At 36.1% G+C, this 12,101-nt stretch overlaps 1 protein-coding gene across 2 annotated transcripts; it reads right to left on the bottom strand.

Moving 5' to 3' along the window:
• Positions 1–5,464: 5,464 nt before the first annotated feature.
• Positions 5,465–11,067, bottom strand: LOC132113507 (uncharacterized). Of its 2 annotated transcripts, none has more exons than XM_059521299.1 (8): positions 10,232–11,067; positions 9,917–10,140; positions 9,151–9,707; positions 8,752–9,062; positions 8,319–8,497; positions 7,920–8,092; positions 7,612–7,826; positions 5,465–6,722 (listed from the first exon to the last, which is right to left on the bottom strand). In XM_059521299.1, exons 1-8 carry the CDS (start codon positions 10,377–10,379, stop codon positions 6,466–6,468), a joined length of 2,064 nt encoding a protein of 687 aa, XP_059377282.1. In that variant the 5' UTR covers positions 10,380–11,067; the 3' UTR covers positions 5,465–6,465. The 2 variants fall into 2 exon arrangements, with proteins under 2 accessions (XP_059377282.1, XP_059377283.1); XM_059521300.1 differs by having other exon boundaries at positions 8,319–8,410.
• Between the last annotated feature and the right edge of the window lie 1,034 nt (positions 11,068–12,101).

Here is a 12,101-nt window from a genome sequence, read left to right as displayed (position 1 = left end):
TAAACAAGTGTGAAATACCTTATTACGTTGCTTTTTCCTAACACTTATACTGGACAGTTATGCATTTAAATTCTGACTGTTGACATTGAAAATGATGCATATGTTTTTTCGAGGGTATCGGTAAATCAATTGTAAATCAATCAAATGTTTTGACGGTGACTGCTTGCATAACCTATTTTAATCATATTCGGTAATTGTCTTTAATGTATTTGCCACCATTTGATCCATGGCAAATTTATCTAACGTTATTATTTATTATTTTGTTTTAAGGAGTTAAAATGGCTCTTAACACCTTTGACTGACATGGTGTATCACATTATTTTGTTAGTTAAAGTTTTGGGCGGTTTTTTTGTTGGAGTGGGCGGGTTTTTGTGAGCTTTTGGGCTGGAAATCAACCATCCAATCTGGCAACACTGGTGCGTAGTTGGTGTAGGATGGAGAATGCTGTTCAAAAAGCTAAAAACGCTGTACAGTTTTACAAAGCCTTTACAATAATGCAGCTTTTTTATTGTTAACTTGACTCACTATGTCTGATTTATTGAATCAAGAGATGTTAGCTGCTGCAAGTTTCGCTTCTTGACCAGATTAATTCATAAATGAATAATTGCGACATTCTAAAAGCACGCTTAACGTGAAAGTACGTGGCATTATGCATTAAAACAGTGTTTTAAAAAGACCAAACTCAGTAAACAAATTATTAATAAAGCATTCTATTCACAGACAAGCAGATATGAGCACAGAATACGAACCCATAACCTGCTTGTCTGTAAATAAAATGTGTTATTAAAAATGTTTACTGAGTTTGGTCTTTTTAAAACACGTTTTAATGCATTACGCCACGTTACGCGTTTTCCTTTTAGTCTAATGGTTTTCTATGGGAGGAAAACGCTTATGTAATTAAACAAATTGCATTCTTATTCTGGACTCATCTGTCTGTCAGTGAATAGAATGCTTTGTTATTAATTTGTTTACTGAGTTTGGTCTTTTAAAAACACTGTTTTAATGCATTGAGCCACATTAAACGTAGAGTGTACCGAATCGTTCCAGCTGATTGACAAGAATTGGCTCAATGGTCACAAAATCGATATCGGAAAAGATACCAATTTAATATAAATAGACGATACTTTATAAAGTGTATCTCAATATTTGACAGTGGCTGTGAGACTGCACTAAAATAAGAGCACAATTATCATGAAATTGTGTTCGTTACTATAGCAACGGTTTACAGGTATGTCCTTTCAGAATCATCACTGGCCGATAGAAATAAAAGTTTATCGATTTCATAGGCGTCGATTTCGGGGGGGACGGGTTTCGTCAGATTGACAGATTTCGTCATGAGTCATTTTGTACCCACCACTTTTTTTTTTTTTTTGTTGAAAACCTCGAGTTCAATTTAGCCGTTCTGCTGCTGCGCTGGCTACACGCTTTTCTGTTCATTAAAACTGCAACAACTGTAACATTGGGATACGTTCTAGGTTGGGGGAGGGGGAGGGGGAGTCATCGTGTCACTGAGGCAGGTGCTATGGAAAGCCAAATGGGTCAGAATACGCGTGCTTTTCAACGCCGTATTCATTTTAAAACGCCGTTTTCATAACGCCGCCAGGCGTTAAATAAGCGCCGTTACGTGATAAGTTGACGCCAGACGCCACCAGGCGTTAAAATAACGCCACACGCCTACCGACGTTAAGTTAACGCGACACGCCACTTAAGATGCAAATTTATTCGCTCATCTACATGGACACACCTCTCATGGCTACGAGGACTCTACGGCAAGTCAGAGCATCCAGTTTGCAAGAGCGCGAAGATGGCAAGAAGAGCGTTTGTTTTGCAGTGTAAACACACTGTTAATGACTGCACTCGCCTTTTACTGTCTGATAATCCCGGGCCTGCTGTTTTTCAGTCATCATTAAACAGGTAAAGATTGTGTTTATGTTCTCCAAAATAATTTAGTTAGAGTTGTAACGGTCACGTTTTGATAGACACGATTACATGAGCTGTTGATTTAACTTGCTAATTTTAATGGCACAATAATGGCACAATATTTTTTTTAACACAATTTACTAACTTTTATGCCCCAGAACTATGTTAAGTCATCTTAATACATTTTATGCAGTTGTTTGGAAGCAAACAAGATGCATTACAGTGTTTCTCCACCCTGGACCTGGGCATCCCCCAACACTGCACATTTTGTATGTCTTCCTTATCTGACACTGCCTTTTCAGTCCCCTGAGTTTCTTTTAATGAGCTAATGAGTTAAATCAGGTGTGTTTGATTAGGTAGACACACAAAATGTGCATTGCTGGAAATGCCAGAATGAACTGTCTCATATAGTTATTACAGGAATCACAAATAATTCCAACTTTGAAAATGATCAGTCGTTTGAACGAATGGACTGAATGATTTTTAAACATTTACTGACACCTACTAGCAGTGAGTATCTTTTTTAGTTTATGTTTAAAATATATTGGCTATATAGTTTCTCAAAAATTGAAATTCTTTTTATTAACATCTACCCACCCCAATGTTGTTTCAAACCTAAATGTCTATATTTCTTTTGGGGAACATATATTTTGAAGAATGCTGGTAACCAAGCTGTTTTAGTCATTAAATGTATGTAAATAATGATTCAGATGCAGCTTCAATAAATAAATAAATAAATAAATAAAAAATTGACAGTGTAGCCTAAATGTAAATTGAATATTTCTTTCTAAAGCAACATGTTAGAACAACATTTTTTAGACTTTAAAATAAGTTTTGAGGTTATTTTTCTTTCTTTTTAAAAAAACATAGCATGATATACTATTTAAAACAAAGCAAAAAATTATGTATTGTTATTAATTTATTTAATATAAAAATAATAATAATAAAAAAAAAACATTTACTTTTTAGACTTCAAACCATGCTGAGGAGCCTGGAATGGGCAAAGGGGACTCTTCTACATACTCAGGCAGCAGATGAGATCATCCATGAAGTATCAGATTTTATTCAGGAGATTCAAACTTCTGAACCAAGAGCACAGGATGGTAAATGCAATCAAACAATCTTAATTACTCACAGTAAACTTCAGTTAGATTGTCTGATTTTGATGGCCAGTAACTTGACATCTACAGTAATATATTTTGAATAATTTTGCTAAGCATAACATATCACACAGACATACAAACTATTGGAAAAATTAAGAAGTCTGTTTATAATTGTTTATAAAAGCAATATATTATAATTATTCTACAGACAGCACTGTATATCGACCTCCACTGATTCGTAGTGGATCCAGAGGTGCACCATCTTATGTCATTACACAGGATCAGCTGTCATTTTTGTTGTCTTGTGGCTTCACTGTAAAACAGATTGCACAAATTCTACACACCTCCATATCCACAGTCAAGCGACGTTTAAGGTAAGTTATATAATATAATAACTAATATCCATTGACTACACACATTATACCCTGTTCACAGGTGTATTTGTCATGCAAAACTAATAAAATGATGGAAACATTTTATTTTATCCCAGTTACATATGTTACATGTAGTGTGCATAATTACATGATACTGACCATAAACTAAACCCTAATCCTATTCCTAACCACAACCCTATAGTAAGTGCATCTAGATTATTATTATTATTATTTAGTACTTAAATGTGTAATTACACTGTGTAACCCGATTAATAAAGTGAATTTTATTTATATTTACATTTAGTCAGTTAGTGGACACTTTTATCCAAAGCATTTTATAACAATAGAAACATATTTGGGAATTTGCTCCACCTAGATTAAAATGTCATATGTTTAGGCTGACTGGAGTACTCATCTCATTAGATCATAATGAGTTGGGAAAAATGCTGAGTGCAACTTTTGATTTATTTTAGCGCTCCTATTAAATGTTAAAATGCTTGGATATATATTTCCAGGTGCTTCAATCTGTTGCAGTCTTCCTCATACTCAGATATATCTGATGCAGATTTAGATGAAAAAATTAGGGATATAGTGGCTGGAAATGACCAACTTGGACCAGAGGCAGTTCGAGCACAACTGAGGACAGAGGGAATTCGGGTTCAGAGGTGCAGAGTGCGGAGCAGTATGCATCGTGTCAACCCAAGGGCTGCAGCTCTCAGAGCAATGTCTCAGAGACTACGTAGAAGGTCCTACCGTGTCGCAGGACCTAATTCTTTATGGCATCTTGATGGAAATCACAAACTAATAAGGTAATTTTCTTTTTAAATGCAATCTTAAACATTGCATTATGCCTTAACCACTTTATTCTTCTGTTGCTTTAACAAAATGCCATTAAGTCACTAAATTTAAAATTTGTTTTTAAAAGTCTAAATTTCAGAATTAAGCAGTTGATTAACAGAAATCAGTATGGCTGCATAAAAAGGGTTGTTGAAATGGATGTAACAGTGCTCTTGTAGAACATCTAAAGCACACCCTTCATTGGATATTTTGTTGTTGTCTAATGCAGGTTTTATGCTCAACTAAGTAATTATGTATTTGTGTTAATTTAGATGGAGGATAGTAATTCATGGTGCCATTGATGGCTACAGTCGGCTTGTCACCTTTCTCCAAGCATCTAACAACAATCGCAGCAGCACTGTCATGAACTGCTTCTTGGATGCCATTTCCAAATATGGAGTCCCTTCCAGAGTAAGGACTGACCATGGGGGAGAGAACAATGCAGTGTGCTTGTTCATGAACCTGTTCAGAGGCACTGAACGAGGGAGTGCTCTTAGAGGAAGAAGTACACACAATCAGAGGATTGAAAGACTTTGGGTCGATCTGTGGCGTGGGGTGTCAAATGTGTACTATGACCTTTTCCACTTTCTTGAGAGTGAGGGCATTGTGGATGTAGATAATGAAATGCACATGTGGGCTCTGCAATATGTCTACATCCCAAGAATTAACAAAGACTTGACAAATTTTAAACACCAGTGGAACAATCATGGTTTACGAACCGAGAGACACCAGTCACCTCTACAAATCTTTGTCCGGGATTGCCTGGCACAACAGAGTCTGCCAAGTACTGCAATGCAGGAGATATTTGCAAGACCCTCAGACTCCACTGGAGGAGAGACTAATTCAGCAGAGCTTGTTGGTGGTGACAGTCATTCTGTATCTGGAGCGGTATCTCATGTGCATTGGCTTGAACGAGTTACCGTACCTCCAAACCAGTTCACTGTGACTGATGATGAGATGAAACAACTCACAGAACAAATTGATCCACTTGAAGGTCCCCGGGAAAATCTTGGAGTAAATGTACTTAAAGATGTCCTTTCTTTTGTGGAAAACCTAAGAATGTAAATTGACATTTAACAGTGTCACTGTTACTTGTTTGAAGTGTTTTACATGGCATGTGTCATATTCTGATCGGTATCTCCCCTCTACTTTCCTGACTCATTTATAGTTTATGTAAGGGCTAGTCATATCCCTGAGATAAAAAAAAAAAAAAAAAAACACTAAATCACATTAATAAACAACTTTTTATTGTAATTGTGATGTAAATTTCATTAATTTGTAGTATAATCTGAATACTTTCAGATGTGGATTCTTATCAGATATCCCAAGACAGAGCAGAACTGGAGAAAGGGACAAAACTTAGCAACCCCTACAAACATCAAAAAGCTGTAGTAGAACTGTATGATGAAATGTCCATTGTATAACTTTAGATAATCGAAGTGCACACATCCAACAGGCTGAAGGGCTTAATGTGAGTGCTCAACCACGTAAATACCTAAAACTAAGAAGAAATTTGGCACACCACAGCTCCAAAAGTATTATGTTCTCATCAAAGGTGACATTCCGAGCCTACAAGCTCTTCATTAGACAATGAACACATACATAGTTCAGGTTTTATATATAGCACAAACCTGAATGACATGATCACCCACATGATCCAAAAAAGGGCAATCAGGAAATCACCTCACATAAAGGCAATAAACAAACCTAAAAGTGAATACAACCACTAACTACAAATTCTGAACCTAAGCCTATATAAAAAAAATAGCTGTAAAGTATACATAAATTATAGAATCAAATTTACATTTGATTCTATCTTGATGTTGATTGTTTTCTTAACATCAGGCATTTTATTTAATGATTTTTGTGAGAGATAAAGTATTGTTCTTTTATGTATATTTTGCAAGTATTTTTTTTTTTTTAATATGTTGAGGTTCAGCATTTGTAGTTAATGGTTGTTTTCACTTTTATGTTTATTGCCTTTATCTGATTGCCATTCGGTTTGGGGGGCGGGGGGTCATGTGGGTGATCATGTCACTCTAGTTTGATGTATGTGATCATTGTCTGATGAAGAGCTTGTAGGCTTGAAATGTCACTTTTGGTGAGAATATAAATATTTTTCTACTCTTAGAGCAGTGGTGTGCCAATTTAGCTCTTCATGTTTCATAATAAAACTTTAAAACATGAAAATATTTAAAACTATTACATCAGTAACAGCCAACACAATTTTTCTACATCACTCCAAAAGTGGGGGATTGCAAAATACCACTTTCCATGTTTTCTCTGAAGAGTTCATAGCTGGGATGGATTGGTAGCCTCAAGACAATGCTGCAGGTATTTGCCTCTGGAAAAATTTTAGGGGCCTCATTCTCTTGAGGGTGTAAGAACTCCAATTTGGGTTCCACTGGGAACCCTAGCCTCGGAATAGCAGTAGATCCTGACACAAATCCAAGAATCTTGTCTAAGGTGAGGGGATATGCAGTTCCTTCTAGTAAAAATGAACAGGAAAAAAAAAAGTTAATGACCATTTTGCAGATACAGAATACCAGTAAAGTAGTTGTCACAGTTTATTGTACTTCATGTTCTTCCAAACCCATATAAGTATCCTCATCCCAGATAACAATAAAGTATAGTTGAATGTACTAAAAATACTTAAAAACAAGCAAGTACTTTTGTAGTAAATTCATTTTTTTGTGCTAAATAAGATTATATTTTATATAGACACTAATTAAAGGTGTATTTCTACTTGCACTTGAAAAAGTATATTAAGTAGCACTAATACTCAAATTCATTTTTAGTGCATTGAAATAAAGTATCCTATCACAAAAATATACAGAGGACTTTTATTTGTGTACTTCTAAAGTTTGATTTCATTACATTAAAAATTAGTTCAATCTTAGTAGATTTTTATATAGTAATCCTAAATTAAACTTTTAATAAATATAAGTACATTTTCCCAACTGTACCACATAAGTACACTTAATATAAATTGATTTTAAGTGTAGTCAGATAAAGTAAACCAAATATACAAGTGTTTTATAAGTGTATTAGTTAAAGGTGTGCTATGGTTCAGTATATATTTAAAAGTGTATGAAAGATTTGTTCAAGTGGCAACTAAATACATTTTAATACAGGGATAATATGTTAAAAGCACACATGAGCTATGGGATTTCATCAAACATATATACATTTTTATTTAATTTATCTTAAAAAAATATGATAGATAGATAGATAGACAGACAGACAGACAGACAGACAGACAGACAGACAGATAGATAGATAGATAGATAGATAGATAGATAGATAGATAGACAGACAGACAGAGAGAGAGAGAGAGAGAGAGAGAGATCCAACATAGCTTCAGTTTGATCTCATACCTTCCACTTCTATGAGCCAGTCCCTCCAGAAACAGATTGTTCTACTCTCCACTACTCTCCTGTTGCTGCCAACTGGAGAAAGTTCTGCTTTAAACAAAGCAGATATGTCTTCGGCCAAAAGTGGCTTCTCCTCATACATAAATACTTCTTTAAAGAGCTGAGGATGCTTTTGCATCAAATGTAAAAGCCCAAGACACTCCAGGCCCTCTTTAAATCTAGATAAGCAAAACATGTACCAAATGTGAAACAATGACAAAATAGTACTGGTAATTTGTCAGGTGAAAATATCTGTACATTCTTATACTCACTGTTCCAAGGAATCCCTCAACCTGTTCTCGATGAAAAACTTGGTAGCTGATTCCACTAAGTTGTCTCTGTCTTCTAGCGTCTGGATGTGCCATAGAGACCCCAGCATACTTAATTGGTCAGACGCCTCCATTATAGCACACTGTGCTTCATTTACATTCTGTGCCAACTGGATCTAAATTGACAATGAATTTAACACAAAATTAGCCATTAAATACAAGAAACAAAATACTTATATAAAACATTTAAATATTTAATGCACACACAAACCCTTAAGTAAGAGCTTTTTAAGGTTAAGGTTAACAATTTAAACATTCTAAGATATTACCACTATCGCCAAATTACAGTTACTAACAAAGCAACAGCTGGCATAAATGAAAATGTGCAATATATAAACTAACCTTGGTCATCTTTGCTCTGAAGTCATAGTCAGCAATCTCTTGAAGGTCTGGTACTGGGGGCTGAAGGTTGCACACCTGACAGAACAGTCTTTCTGAAAAAAAATTTGGCTCCACACCACCATGTATCAGGCACACAGCTATCATCCGTCCAACTATTTTGTACATTCCATTGTACAGTGCTGTAACACATGGGAAAAGCATTATTATGTCTATAAACAATGCTTAGAAAATGTGTGGTGCTTCTTAAAAAATTAATCACTTTTTTCATAGGGGACTATGTTTTAATTTTAATAATTAAAGATGATTTTTATAAAGACCTAATGACATTCAATGTGAAAGTGTGCAGAATTACAGAAAATTATAAAGGAGGCAAACTATTTTTCCAAAATGCTTAATGTAAACACACACACACACAAATTAGGCAGGAGGTTACCTTTGGAATTGCAGGCAAGTGTTTTTTTCCAGTCCTCTCCATCAAATATTTCGCATGAGTGGATTTCCCTCATCAGCAAAGTTAAAAATTCTCTCGTTGGTCCACCCTCATCAGCGGCTCCCTCACCAATCCCATCAGCATCTCTGAACACAACATCTAGTTTTGCCTCAGGGTTAAAACGTTGGCGTCGGAAGGCTCTGATGCCACTGTCTAGGATGTTGCATCGTGTTACATTGATTTGGTTGGAAATGGGTGCAGCTGTAAAATCCACTTTGTTTGACATTGTATTTAACAATGATTTCAGGTCAACACTGAAAAAAATAAATAAAAGAGAATGTTACTCCGTCTTTTGATCCAACTACAGTATAAATACATGTCTAACAACATCAATTGACTTACTCATACTCATCTTCATCTGAGATATAAATATCTGTGTCTGGACTGAGTAAAGAAAATGCCACTGAAACTTCTGGAGAGGAGGCCACGGCTGGAGCTGGAGCAGCAGAGGAGGCCACGGCTGGAGCTGAGAAGGAGGCCACGGCTGGAGATGAGAAGGAGGCCACGGCTGGAGCTGGAGCTGGAGAGGAGGCCACGGCTGGAGCTGGAGCTGGAGAGGAGGCCACGGCTGGAGCTGGAGCTGGAGAGGAGGCCACGGCTGGAGCTGGAGCTGGAGAGGAGGCCACGGCTGGAGCTGGAGCTGGAGAGGAGGCCACGGCTGGAGCTGGAGCTGAGAAGGAGGCCACGGCTGGAGCTGGAGCTGGAGAGGAGGCCACGGCTGGAGCTGGAGCTGAGAAGGAGGCCACGGCTGGAGCTGGAGCTGGAGAGGAGGCCACGGCTGGAGCTGGAGCTGAGAAGGAGGCCACGGCTGGAGCTGAGAAGGAGGCCACGGCTGGAGATGAGAAGGAGGCCACGGCTGGAGCTGGAGAGGAGTTCACTTGTGCAAGTGCATAAGTACTCTGTAAAATTGAACAACTGTGATCTTTCATTTGAATGTACTATTGCACTATTTGTAGCACTTTTGTTTATACATAATATAAAGGAAGCAATAAAATATTAGGCTGTCCAAAAAACGAAGACTGATATGAAATAGATCAAACAATAGGAACACAGTTTCTACATAATACTGCAGACACAAAGAGGCCTTTTGAATATTAGATTAGATTACCTTCTCTTGTACATAAAGTGCCGATCTTCCTAGCTGCCCACTAGCAATTATGGCTGCTGGGGTTTTTGACTCCAGACTCAAACGTGAAACCTGCCTCTGTGCATCAACCCTGCATAATTCAAACTCTCTCCCTTGAAGCTGTGGAAACGTGCTTCTGAGAATTTCTGCAAACTGTGTCTCACTCTGCTCTCTCTGTACAACAAGTCTCTGACTGGCAATGGCATCTATTGGTCAACAATGTGAAATGCTGTTAGTTTAATTTGTTTACAATCAACATGACAATTTCATGAATAGCATTATAAGCAAAGGACTTACCTCTCAAAGAAGATAACCGATCAATACCAGTGCGGAGAAGAGTTACTTTAAATGTACATGTCACATTTCTCCTCCGCGTCCTTCTGGGACGAGCAGGACCATGCAACGGCTGTTCGTTGCGGAACATCTCAAACCTTTCAGAGAACATTTAAACATAACTCTACTACGAAATTTAAACATATTTGCTATAACCTAATTAATGATCTGAGATAAAGTAAGTTTGATACTTATTGTTTGTTATTATAATGTCATGATTTAAGTTGTCGAATTAAATCATCCAATTAATTTATAGGGCTAATAAATAGATTTTATTTAAAGATTTTACAGATAGATAGATAGATAGATAGATAGATAGATAGATAGATAGATAGATAGATAGGCAGACAGACATTCCCTACCTGTCCACAAGACTTTGTTCTCCAAGCTCTGCTGGTGATGCTTCAAGTAAACTGTCAAGTTGGGCATTTATGCGATCCCTAATCCCACTGAGACGTCTTCTAAAATTATTAGGTACACCAGACATCTTTGTTGTTCTCTGATAAAGAGATTAATAATGACCTAACAATCTAAAAAACGCGCCAGACACTACATCCGGTGCTGTCTTAAAATCATAAATGAATCAGACGTTTGAACGAATCGATTTAATAAATGATTCAGTGACATGCTGCCACCTACTGGCGGTTTCAGTTTCATTTTATAAATTGAGTCATTTAAATTGTTTAATATTTCTATATTCAAAACTTCATATTTTAAACATTAATCTCATAACATCGTTATTATGCATGAAGTCTGTAAATATTCCTTAATGCAACAAAAAAAGTTAAGTGCATGGCAAAGATGAAATGTTGATGCTAAGTTAAAATCTAAATGTTTTGGCTTTAAAATATGGAATACATTTAATAAAGTTTGAAAAAGGGGATTATAAAGGTTAAAAAACTAATCTTTAAGGAGTCAAATATCGCCCTATAATGTATATATATATATATATATATATATATATATATATATATATATATATATATATATATATATATATATATATATATATATATATATATATATATATATAGTACAGACCAAAGGTTTGGACACACCTTCTCATTCAAAGAGTTTTCTTTATTTTCATGACTATGAAAATTGTAGATTCACACTGAAGGCATCAAAACTATGAATTAACACATGTGGAATTATATATAGAATTATATACATAACAAAAAAGTGTGAAACAACTGAAAATATGTCATGTTCTAGGTTCTTCAAAGTAGCCCCCTTTTGCTTTGATTACTGCTTTGCACACTCTTGGCATTCTCTTGATGAGCTTCAAGAGGTAGTCACCTGAAATGGTCTTCCACAGTCTTGAAGGAGTTCCCAGAGAGATGCTTAGCACTTGTTGGTGCTTTTGCCTTCTGTCTGCGGTCCAGCTCACCCCTAAACCATCTCGATTGGGTTCAGGTCCGGTGACTGTGGAGGACAGGTCATCTGGAGCAGCACCCCATCACTCTCCTTCTTGCTCAAATAGCCCTTGATGCCTTCAGTCTGACTCTACAGTTTACATAGTCATGAAAATAAAGAAAACTCTTTGAATATATATATATATATATATATATATATATATATATATATATATATAAAGGAATGTAAGCATAGACGCCTTAAGACCTTAATGTTACCTTTTAAAAACTAATTGCAAACGTTTACGCAAAGTGTATTAAATATAATCTACAAATCATGCAATACTGTACAACTAATTAAGAAAGGTTTTGAGAGATAGGCTAATCAGTCCAATGAGAGACAAGTACTAATCATTCTAATTGTTTATTAAATAATTCTTTCTTTTCACTAATTAATGTTTATGTTTTTATTAAACACA

The sequence above is a fragment of the Carassius carassius genome, chromosome 33 (assembly GCF_963082965.1).
Source record: "Carassius carassius chromosome 33, fCarCar2.1, whole genome shotgun sequence".
In the NCBI taxonomy this organism is placed as follows: Eukaryota; Metazoa; Chordata; class Actinopteri; order Cypriniformes; family Cyprinidae; genus Carassius; species Carassius carassius.
This window is presented reverse-complemented; position numbering and strand designations above follow the sequence as displayed.